The sequence below is a fragment of the Littorina saxatilis genome, linkage group LG6 (assembly GCF_037325665.1).
Source record: "Littorina saxatilis isolate snail1 linkage group LG6, US_GU_Lsax_2.0, whole genome shotgun sequence".
NCBI lineage: Eukaryota > Metazoa > Mollusca > Gastropoda > Littorinimorpha > Littorinidae > Littorina > Littorina saxatilis.
The window spans coordinates 10,855,373-10,866,516 of NC_090250.1; the positions used below are offsets into that span (position 1 = coordinate 10,855,373).

The 11,144-nt window shown below is 41.3% G+C and overlaps 1 protein-coding gene across 1 annotated transcript in view; it reads left to right on the plus strand.

Moving 5' to 3' along the window:
* Positions 1-11,144, plus strand: part of LOC138968465 (CD109 antigen-like) — a 149,014-nt gene that overhangs the window by 114,717 nt on the left and 23,153 nt on the right. Inside the window, exons 25-26 of the mRNA XM_070341038.1 lie at positions 7,761-7,919; positions 8,526-8,598. Coding sequence (XP_070197139.1) covers positions 7,761-7,919; positions 8,526-8,598 — 232 coding nt within the window. The remainder of the gene's footprint in view (positions 1-7,760; positions 7,920-8,525; positions 8,599-11,144) is intronic.

Genomic DNA, 11,144 nt, shown 5'->3' on the forward strand with positions numbered 1-11,144 from the left:
GAAAAGCTTTTCAACCAATGAGAATTTAGCTGTGTTTGTTTCCGCGGGACATATCATCATGGCAGCGAACTGCACTATACATTTTCAGAATGTAGACACTGACGAAAAACTGACCCCATTTTCAAGTGTTTCGTGGGCAAAAGCTTTGACATGTGCATCTGAGTGGATTAACCTTGACCGTGAAGAACAGGCTGTCAGCCAAAAAATTGACGAAACTAGTCGCAAATGGACAAACAGCTGAAACGAGTACCTATCATCGTGTCGTCTGCTACCAGCGTCTGACATGTTTTGTTCAACTCCAGCGAGCGAAGAAACACTATGTACAGCGAATTGACACTTCCAGTGATGCTGTTGTTGTCACTCCTTCAGATCCACAGTGTGTGTCAAGCTCTCCTGCCTTGGTCAAGCGTAAGAAAGCGAAATGCAGCAGTGTGTTGATCCCAGACACATGTCTTCCTGCGTATGTTACACTACTAGTTTTTCTATGATAGTGGTGGTCCAGTGAACGATACCTTCCGCCTGTGGTTACACATAAAAGGAAAGGGCCTGAACCTTCTGAGCAACCAGTGGAGACTTGTGCTGACATATGGCGAGATGTGTTGGTGAGTAAAAACCTGCTTGAATTTCATTTGAAATAGTTGTGTGTATATTTCTGAGCAAATTAAGTTTGATATTGATAATCTTCTAATTAACACTTCAGAGCATCACAACAGTTTAGGATTAATATAGCAGAGGTACAATAAGGTGCAGATGCACAGGGGCCTATGTGATTGATATATCATTTTTCTTGTAGTGGTTACAGCTAATGAGTTATGATAGTAAACTGTGCTTTTCAATGGGTTAAATTCAGAGTATGAAATGCAACTAGGCAGTTGTTTTACTGCAACAAAGATCACATACTTTGGTAATTTTGAATTCTGACTGTAGGTACTAAGGTTGTCATTAATATTATGACAGAAATTCAAATTAGGATACACAATAACACTGCAGTACATGCATGCAGATATTGACAAATTAATGCTTGGGCACACACATGTTTTGTTCTGTTTACATGTCATTGTTTTTGTATAGATCTGAGTTTTAACTGCACAGATAAACAGTTGAAACACATTGTACACACCCCCAATAATGATGTTATACATTTCAACCATTTATGTATCTGATTATTTTTTTGCAAAGTTTCCTCAGCTGCATCTACAGACCTTACTCAATTGGACTGGATTCAATGCTGCAGTGCAAGATGGCAGATTCCGCCAATGTCGAAAGTAGGTTTGATGAATTGTGTTCCATACAAAATAGGATATACTAACAGTAACAGTGTAACGAATACATTGGAATTGGTTTCCACTAACATTTTCTAACACGCTGTCACTTTTTTTTTTAAAGTTGAAAGGAAGTGAGGACATTTTTTTTCTTGTAAGTGTATACAGTGGAACCCCCAAAGTTAAGACTTCCTCCATTTAAGACCTTGCCTTTTCAGATTTTCTGTTCATAACTTATCTAAATTTACCCCCGATTTAAGATTCTCCTTTTTAAGACCTGGTTTTCTCAGATTTTTGGAGGTCATAAATGTGGGTTCCACTGTACATGTATAAACCTAACATGTTTTTTGTAACTAACCACTTTAGTGGAAATGTAACTTTTTTTCTACTGGTTGGTCCGGTGTCAGAATAATGTGACTGGGTGAGACGTGAAGCCTGTGCTGCGACTTATGTCTTGTGTGAGGCGCACGTTATACATATATATATATGTCAAAGCAGCACCGCCCTGATATGGCCCTTCGTGGTCGGCTGGGCGTTAAGCAAACAAACAAAACTTTTTTCTTTTTTTTTAAACACTGGGACCATAAACTGTTTCTTTTATCTTTGTTCTTAGCACAGGCACACAAAATATACTTTCATTATTGTTATTTTTCAAGCAGCCAAAATGTGTTTTTTTTAAAGCAAAAATGTATTTACTCTTTCTCACACAAACTTTTCGGGTTTTTTTCTGCTTCAAGCATCTGATTGTTTTCTCGGCTTGCACGTTTTCCTATGTAATATGTTGTACAGATTGGGTACCTGTCTAACAAAATAACTGAAAAGAAACATGTGGGCTTATACACCTAAAATGTTTTATTTTTATTTTTTAACATTCCACTTTATTGGACATGTCTGTTTGTGGGTTTTTTAAACACTGGATCCTTAAAGGTGTTTCTTTTATATTTTTTCCTAGCACAGGCACACAAATAAAATGTTATAATTTTTTTTTAACACAAGCAACCAAAAATTAATGTGTTATTATTTTAAACAAACATTCATTTACACGTACTCACACAAACAAACTTGTCGTTCTTTTTATCTACTTCAAGCACAATTATGCTCTTTTACCCACCTTGTATGTTTTCCTTTGTCTGTTGTACAGGTTCGATACCTGCCTATGATAGTCAGCAGCAAAGGAACTGGAACTTCAACACATTGTCCTCGTTTTTGACCAGGCCATTTTTGCGAAACCACAGGTCATCAGGTGGCAAGACCCAGTCTTCAGGGAGATCCTGATTCATTCCTGACTTTGAACATGCAGTGTACAAAAACTTTGCTGATAATGTGTACATTTTTTATTTCAAGATCCTATGTGAACTTTGTAGGTGTGTACCTTCCCCATATTCCAATGAGTGCTGAGAAACTTTGCGGTACATGTCACGCTTTGACCAGGGATCGCGTTTACGCACGATTTTTGCGTATTTGACGCATTTTAAAAGTCGCTGACGCGTTTTTTTCGCCGCGCCGCGTAAGCCATACGCAAAAATATTGTAACTTTTTCTTGTCTTCACGCAGCGCTTTTGCTCTGACTTAATAATCACCCGATCCTGAAACTGACTATAGGGCTCGAGAAGTGACGACACACATGAAATCTGCGCGTCAAAACTAAAGTCCGTTTCTTTTTGCATCGAAGTATCGCAAACGAACGTAACGAGGGTATTACCAGATAATGTCTTGTCGGATAATGAAACAGACATTAGCTGCTCTCCCATCTCGCGCTTCCAAAAGGCGGAAAGTGTGTCTAGTCGTATTAGAGCGGGAAACAAACTCGCAAGGCCCGAAGGTTGGAGACAGCAGGGGTGTTATTCGACAGGCGTGCGCGGAGTTCGACAGGAAAACTCGCCGTATTTAGGTAAGGAGTGTCTTTAAGTCTTTCGTGCGTGTTTTGTTTGTGTCTGTACGTGTTTTCGTAGTACGCAAAAATATTGGTCCGTGACGCGTTTTTTTCGTTTCGTTGCGTATGACTTCCGCGTTTTTTAAAAAGCTAGCGCGATCCCTGTTTGACCTTGTGTCAACTGTTCCGCCGCGCCTTTGCTTAAACTTGCGGATAATGCAATTATCTTCATTTGCCAGTATTTGATGGTAGGTTCTATTAATATTCCCTTGAAAGTCAATCATATAGTTTAAAGAGTTTTAAGTGTCTGTTTTGTACAGTTTGCAGCATGATATCAGGGATGTTCCTACAAATTCATACATGTATACAGGACAAATGGCCTCTAGCTCTTCAACATCAATAGGACATTTGAACGCTTTTAGAAACGTCAATGGACATCATAATTTTGTGCAAAATACATTCCATGGAATGGCTCCAAAATCATATGCTTAACCTTTGCCGGATGCCGCTTTTGACTACACACGCCCGACGGTGCGGGTTTGTCTGAACCCATACATTTGAAAGAGGGTTTTTACCGTTTATTTCTCTAACGACGATGCGGGTTTGTCTGAACCCATACATTTGAAAGAGGGTTTTTACCGTTTATTTCTCTAACGACGGGGTGGGTTCAGGGAAACCCACAGCGCTACTTCAGTGGGTGCATCGAGTTTCTCCCTTCACCGACTTCTTGCAGGGGAGGGAGAGGGGGAGGGAGAAGGGGATCGGGAGGGAGAGGGAGAGGGAGAGACTGAGAGAGACTGAGAGAGACTGAGAGACTAAGAAAGAGAGAGAGAGAGAGAGAGACTAAGAAAGAGAGAGAGAGAGAGACTAAGAAAGAGAGAGAGAGAGAGAGACAAAGAAAGAGAGAGAGAGAGAGAGACTAAGAAAGAGAGAGAGAAAGAGAGAGAGAGACTAAGAAAGAGAGAGAGACTAAGAAAGAGAGAGAGACTAAGAAAGAGAGAGAGAGAGACTAAGAAAGAGAGAGAGAGAGAGACTAAGAAAGAGAGAGAGAGAGACTAAGAAAGAGAGAGAGACTAAGAAAGAGAGAGAGAGACTAAGAAAGAGAGAGAGACTAAGAAAGAGAGAGAGAGAGAGACTAAGAAAGAGAGAGAGGGAGACTAAGAAAGAGAGAGAGAGAGAGACTAAGAAAGAGAGAGAGAGAGAGAGAGACTAAGAAAGAGAGAGAGAGAGAGAGACTAAGAAAGAGAGAGAGCGAGACTAAGAAAGAGAGAGAGACTAAGAAAGAGAGAGAGAGACTAAGAAAGAGAGAGAGGGAGAGAGACTAAGAAAGAGCTTCGAGAGAGAGAGACTAAGAAAGAGAGAGAGAGAGACAAAAGAGAGAGAGACTAAGAAAGAGAGAGAGAGAGAGACTGAGAGAGAGAGAGAGACTAAGAAAGAGAGAGAGACTAAGAAAGAGAGAGAGAGAGACTAAGAAAGAGAGAGAGAGAGACTAAGAAAGAGAGAGAGAGAGACTAAGAGAGAGAGAGAGAGAGATAGAATAAGAAAGAGAGAGAAAGAGAGAGACTAAGAAAGAGAGAGAGAGAGACTAAGAAAGAGAGAGAGAGAGACTAAGAAAGAGAGAGAGATAGACTAAGAAAGAGAGAGAGAGAGAGACTAAGAAAGAGAGAGAGAGACTACGAAAGAGAGAGAGAGACTAAGAAAGAGAGAGAGAGAGAGAGACTAAGAAAGAGAGAGAGAGAGACTAAGAAAGAGAGAGAGAGACTAAAAAAGAGAGAGAGAGAGACTAAGAAAGAGAGAGAGAGAGACTAAGAGAGAGAGAGAGAGAGACTAAGAAAGAGAGAGAGAGAGAGACTAAGAAAGAGAGAGAGACTAAGAAAGAGATAGGGGGACAAAGAAAGAGAGAGAGACTAGGAAAGAGAGAGAGACTAAGAAAGAGAGAGAGAGAGAGAGACTAAGAAAGAGAGAGAGACTAAGAAAGAGAGAGAGAAAGAGAGAGAGACTAAGAAAGAGAGAGAGAGAGAGAGACTAAGAAAGAGAGAGAGAGACTAAGAAAGAGAGACTAAGAGAGAGAGACAGAGAGAGAGACTAAGAGAGAGAGAGACAGAGAGAGAGAGAGAGAGACAGACAGTCAGATATACAGACAGTCAGATAGACGGATAGACAGATAGACAGGTAGACAGACAGACAGACAGAGCAACTGACAACAGACATACAGACAGAGAGATACGGACAGACAGACAGAGAGACAGACAGTCTCTTGGAGACAAACAGGCAGACAGACACTGTTCCGCCGCTTTGGTAATTATGGGTGTAGCAGAACCCGCGCCGTCGGCAGAGGGATAGTTACAATCACTACTACTCTTTAAAAGTATGGGTTTGTGTGAACTTGCGCCATCGGTAGTGTTTATGTAAATTATCATAATCAATTAATTTTAATGTTTTGTCATGTACACACTAAAAATTTGCAGACAGAGAGCAAATTAGGTGTGTGAGAGATACTTAAAATTTCAAAACGATACCTTTAATGGTTCCAGAGTTAAATGATTTTAGTGTGTCTCTGGGTACAGGTGAACCCAGGAAGCACGGCAAAGGTTAAGGAAAAGCTTAATATTTTCACACACTCACACACACGCACACACACACACACACAGTCATATACAAAGAATATTTGTGCTTAGATTGTTTTATAATCTAGTTTGAAACATGTTTAGCTTTAGTTGATCTTTGACAGGCTCTAGGTTTTTTTTGTGTGGCATATTTCAGTGAGCTTCGTCAAAATGTAATACGTAAGAGCGCTGAAGTTTTGTTTTGAAAGGAAAAGTTAACGAATATTGCGCTGTTTGAAGGAATGGAGTTCTTTTCGCCCAAAGAATTCCTGTGATAAACTAAGTTGTGAAGGGCGGTTGACCGTTCTATTTGGGGAGGGGTTGCATTATGTTGGTGGTATATATATCATCCAATTTCAGTAAAACTTTGGTCACAAATTAAATCATACATTCAATGTTAAGGAACAATAAACATAGTGTACAGAAATTGGTTTATTGATGTATGGCACACAGCTGCACAGTGTGGTTTTTTATTTTTAGAAATTCAAACACAGTGAATGTTTTGAAACATAACTGTGCAACATGTCAACACTGTATCTATAATACTTCAAAAAACATCACAGGAAAACGCAAACTTTTATTACGCGTCAAAATGAGAATGTCATAATTGACACATCAACTGTGCAGAAATACGATATTGGCACTAATTACCACAACAAATTCAAAATGTTTGACAATATTGAGGCATTTCTGTATTAAAATAACACATTATGGAATGGAAAATAGATTTTTTGTAAAAATTCCAGGTAGTACTGCCACTTTAAAGTTGATTTGGAAAAAAAATAAAAAAATAAAATATTTTTTAAATTTGTTAAATTTTAATTTAAAATTATTTTTTTTTGTGTGAAAGAAACTTCTTGAGGTGTAACTCTAAACACATGCCCCCCTAAAAAAAACAAGGTTTTTGTAAAAAAAAATTAATTTTAAATGAATAAAAATTGATTTCGACAACTGTCTGTTTGTGACTGACACTGGGCGATTATCCCCCCCTTATGTTGCAATTTTCCAGAGAATGCGCAATACTAAATGTGAGAAAATTTTTGTTTCTGACTACACATACCATATCATGAGACAATTTGATGTCAAATCATTGTACCCTTTTCGAGACAACAGAACTCATTTTCTAGGCTTCCTGTGGTCTATTTATTTTACTTTTATGTTTATCTTTTGTAAATGTTTTACGTGTGTATAAATATTTATAAGATTAGAGTAGTCCCTCTCTTGTTGAAAAGCTTGTTAAAAAAAAAGCTCGTTTGTATTGCTTACGCATCAACCCTCGTAAAATAAAATGTGATTTGATTTGATTTGATCTCTCGCGCTCTCTTCATTTATTTATTTATTTCTCTCTCTCTCTCTCTCTCTCTCTCTCTCTCTCTCTCTCTCTCTCTCTCTCTCTCTCTCTCTCTCTCTCTCTCTCTCTCTCTCTCTCTCTCTCTCTCTCTCGGAAGGATGACAGAGAGACATGAGTGAAGTGCGACAGACACTGGATTTTGTGCTGATGCATTACTGTCCTTTTTCAAACGTTTTGCTGTTGTAAATGCCTGTTTCCACTGTCGCCATGTCGACTGTCATTACGATGATGATGATTTTTATTATGATTAATATTACTATGATTATTTTTCATGAAGCATGAATGTTGAAACTTTGTACACCCCGAATTGAAATGGGCCCAAGGTCTAATCAATAAACCATCCAGACTCCAGACTCCAGACTCTCTCTCTCTCTCTCTCGCTCTCTCTCTTCCTTTCTCTCTCTATCTCGGTCTCCCCCCTCTCTCTTTCGCTCTCTCTTCATTTTTTTCTCTCTCTCTCGCTCTCTCTCTCGCTCTCCCCCCTTTCTCTCTCTCTCTCTCCCTCTCTCTCTCTCTCGCTCTCGCTCTCTCTCGCTCTCTCTTGCTCTCTCTCTCTCTCTCTCTCTCTCTCTCCCTCTCTTGCTCTCTCTCTCTCTATCTACGGGTAGAATGTCACGAAATCCAGACATACAGGGCGTCGAGCTGCTTACTATTACTGCTATGCCCAGACGACTTTGACCAGCTTCTCCTTCCGCTGGCGATGACGGAAGAAGACGTGATGGAAGAAGGAACGGGTGCCGCTGCGCTTCTTAACTTTGCTCTACCCGTTATGCTCGCCAAAGTCCGTCCAGATTTGGTTTACCAGCTCAGAGGACCTATGGAAAGAGGTGTGTGTGTGTGTGTGTGTTTGTTTGTGCGTGTGTGTGTGTGTGTGTGTATGTGTTTGTGTGTTTTTGTTTGTGTGTGTGTGTTTGTAAGTGTGGTCGTGTGTTTGTGTGTGTGTGTATTTTTGTGCGTGCACCAGTGTGTGTCAATCTGTGTGTGTCAGGGTGTGTGGGTGTGTGTATGTCTGTGTGTGTTAGTTTGTGTGTGTGTGTGTCAGTATGTGCGTGTGTGTGTGAGCGTGTGTGTGTGTGTGTGTGTGTGTGTGTGTGTAAGACAGACATATCACAGTAACCACAACTAAGAACGCTGTAGCGTGATTAACCACTCGGTCAATCACAATTCAGAAGAACTGTCATTATTTCTATGCCCTCTGGAAAAATAGAATAACATTTCTTTGGGAATCCCTCGCGACTATATAATTAGGAGGGCACTGAGCGGGTCTCGGCAAGCCTCGACCACCGAAACGAAGAACATCTCTCGGGATTCTAAGTGTGTACAGTAAGGAGTTTATATTCAGAGAAATGACACACATTGTTAGGGTGTGGCATATATATTCACTTGACGTATGTCTGTAACATGTATCTGTTGTATAAAACATGTATTTTCAGGGCATCAGAGGCTGCTGAATTTCATGATGAGTAACCGTTTCTACGAGATTTACAACGATCAGCTGCAATACTTGTAATTTTTTTTATTGTTCTCCGTAAACCTGTTAACAGACAGAAGTGTTCTTGTTTTTAGCCTGTTCGGCTTTCTCTGCCTGTTTTTGTGTGCCTGTGTAAGGTGTTTCTTTGTGGGCGTTTTTTTCTCTCTCAGTTTTACATTCTCTCAGTTTTACATTTTCTCTCAGTTTTAAATTCTCTCTGTGTATAATCGTCAGCTGCTTCATTATCCGAGATATTTGTTGCTATTGCGTACTTCCTGGTTTTAGCGCCGTTTTATATATATATAACACGCCCCTGAGGAAGGTCTGTGACCGAAAATTTGGGTAGCCAACTTATCTTGTTTGTTTGTTTTTACTGTTCAACTGATGTTTGATGCATATATATATATATATATATATATACTAGATGAATACCCGCTTCGCCGGGTAGCCGGCTTCGCCGGGAAGAAGTAGAGCCGAATAACCGGCTGCGCCGGGGACCCGGCTTTGCCGGCGCACGAAGGAAGGGAGATAAACGCGCAAAACACTGGATAAGATAAGGAAGAGTTGTGGACAGTGACCTTCTAAAAATAGTAACGGGAATATGGATTGAGCGTTGTGGACAGTGACCTTCTAAAAATAGTAACGGGAATATGGATTGACGCCACACGAAGGAAGGGAGATAAACGCAAAACACTGGAGAAGATAAGTAAGAGTTAGTGGGAATGGATCTGGGAAGATGAACAGAAAAACCAAAATCGGTTCAGCGCTGCGCGCTGAGAGCACGTGTTGAAAATTCTCATCGACCAGGTTGTGTCCGGGGTCTACCTGAATATGCCCACCAAATTTGAAGCAGATCCATCGAGAACTTTGGCCGTGCATCGCGAATACACACACACACACACACACACACACACACACACACACACACACACACACACACACACAGACAGACACAAGTCGTATATATATATATACTAGATGATTACCCGCTTCGCCGGGTACCGGCTTCGCCGGGAAGAAGTAGAGCCGAATACCAGGCTGCGCCTGGGACCCGGCTTTGCCGGGTGTGAAAGGAGATGAAACGCGCAAAACACTGGAGACCTTCTAAAAATAGTAACGTGCAGTGACCTTCTAAAAATAGTAACGTAGTAACGGGAATATGGATTGACGCCACACGGAGGAAGGGAGATAATCGCGGCTGAAGACACTGGAGAAGATAAGGAAGAGTGGGTACTGGTAGTGGATCCCGACACACACAAAAAATCGGTTCAGCGCGCACAGCGCTGCGCGCTGAGAGCACGTGTTGAAATATCTCATCGATGAGGTTGTGTCCGGGGTGTAGCTGAATGCGGTGTCCAAATTTGAAAAAGATCCACCGAGAACTTTGGCCGTGCATCGCGAATACACACACACACACACACACACACACACACACACACACACACACACACACACACACACAGACACAAGTCGTATATATATATACTAGATGATTACCCGCTTCGCCGGGTACCGGCTTCGCCGGGAAGAAGTAGAGCCGAATACCAGGCTGCGCCTGGGACCCGGCTTTGCCGGATGTGAAAGGAGATAAACGCGCAAAACACTGGAGACCTTCTAAAAATAGTAACGTGCAGTGACCTTCTAAAAATAGTAACGTAGTAACGGGAATATGGATTGACGCCACACGGAGGAAGGGAGATAATCGCGGCTGAAAACACTGGAGAAGATAAGGAAGAGTTACTGGTAGTGGATCCCGACACACACAAAAAATCGGTTCAGCGCGCACAGCGCTGCGCGCTGAGAGCACGTGTTGAAATATCTCATCGATGAGGTTGTGTCCGGGGTGTAGCTGAATGCGGTGTCCAAATTTGAAACAGATCCACCGAGAACTTTGGCCGTGCATCGCGAACAGACAGACAGACAGACAGACAGACAGACAGACACTAGTCGTATATATATATAGATATATATAGATATATATCCATACACTATTTGACTACATTTTTTTATAATATGATAGTTTATAGTGTATTTAGGAAAACAATTAATAAAGTAAGCACTACTAAGATGAAGATGCTAGCTGAAGACTGTCAGAGAGTCCCATCCAGTAGACGAACTCCGAAAATATAACTCTGTCGGGTTTGTTTGAATTGTGAAAACGTGATTGCCCTTGGTTTTACGAGGACAAACATTGGAGGGGAAAATCACAAGCGTGTCAGAAAGACGTTGACATGAGCACGTGTGAATTTATACAAACCCGACAGTTATGTCCAAATATCGTATATTAAAGCAACTTGCCTCAGTACACTCTGTTACGGGGGCCCGGTAGCTCAGTTGGTAGAGCACTGGCCCCTTGTGATCCTAAGGTCGCAGGTTCGAATTCGGGCCGGGACGGACACGGATCAACTTTAGTTACTTTATGTGCATACCCAGAGACGGAAGCCATGTCCCTCCCCCGTGTCACAACAATGGCACGTAAGAGACATCGGTCATTCTGCCGTAAGTGCAGATGGCTGATACCACCTAAACACGCATACACTTGTGTATCTCATCAAAAGCCGTAAGGGCGTAAACCTCGTAT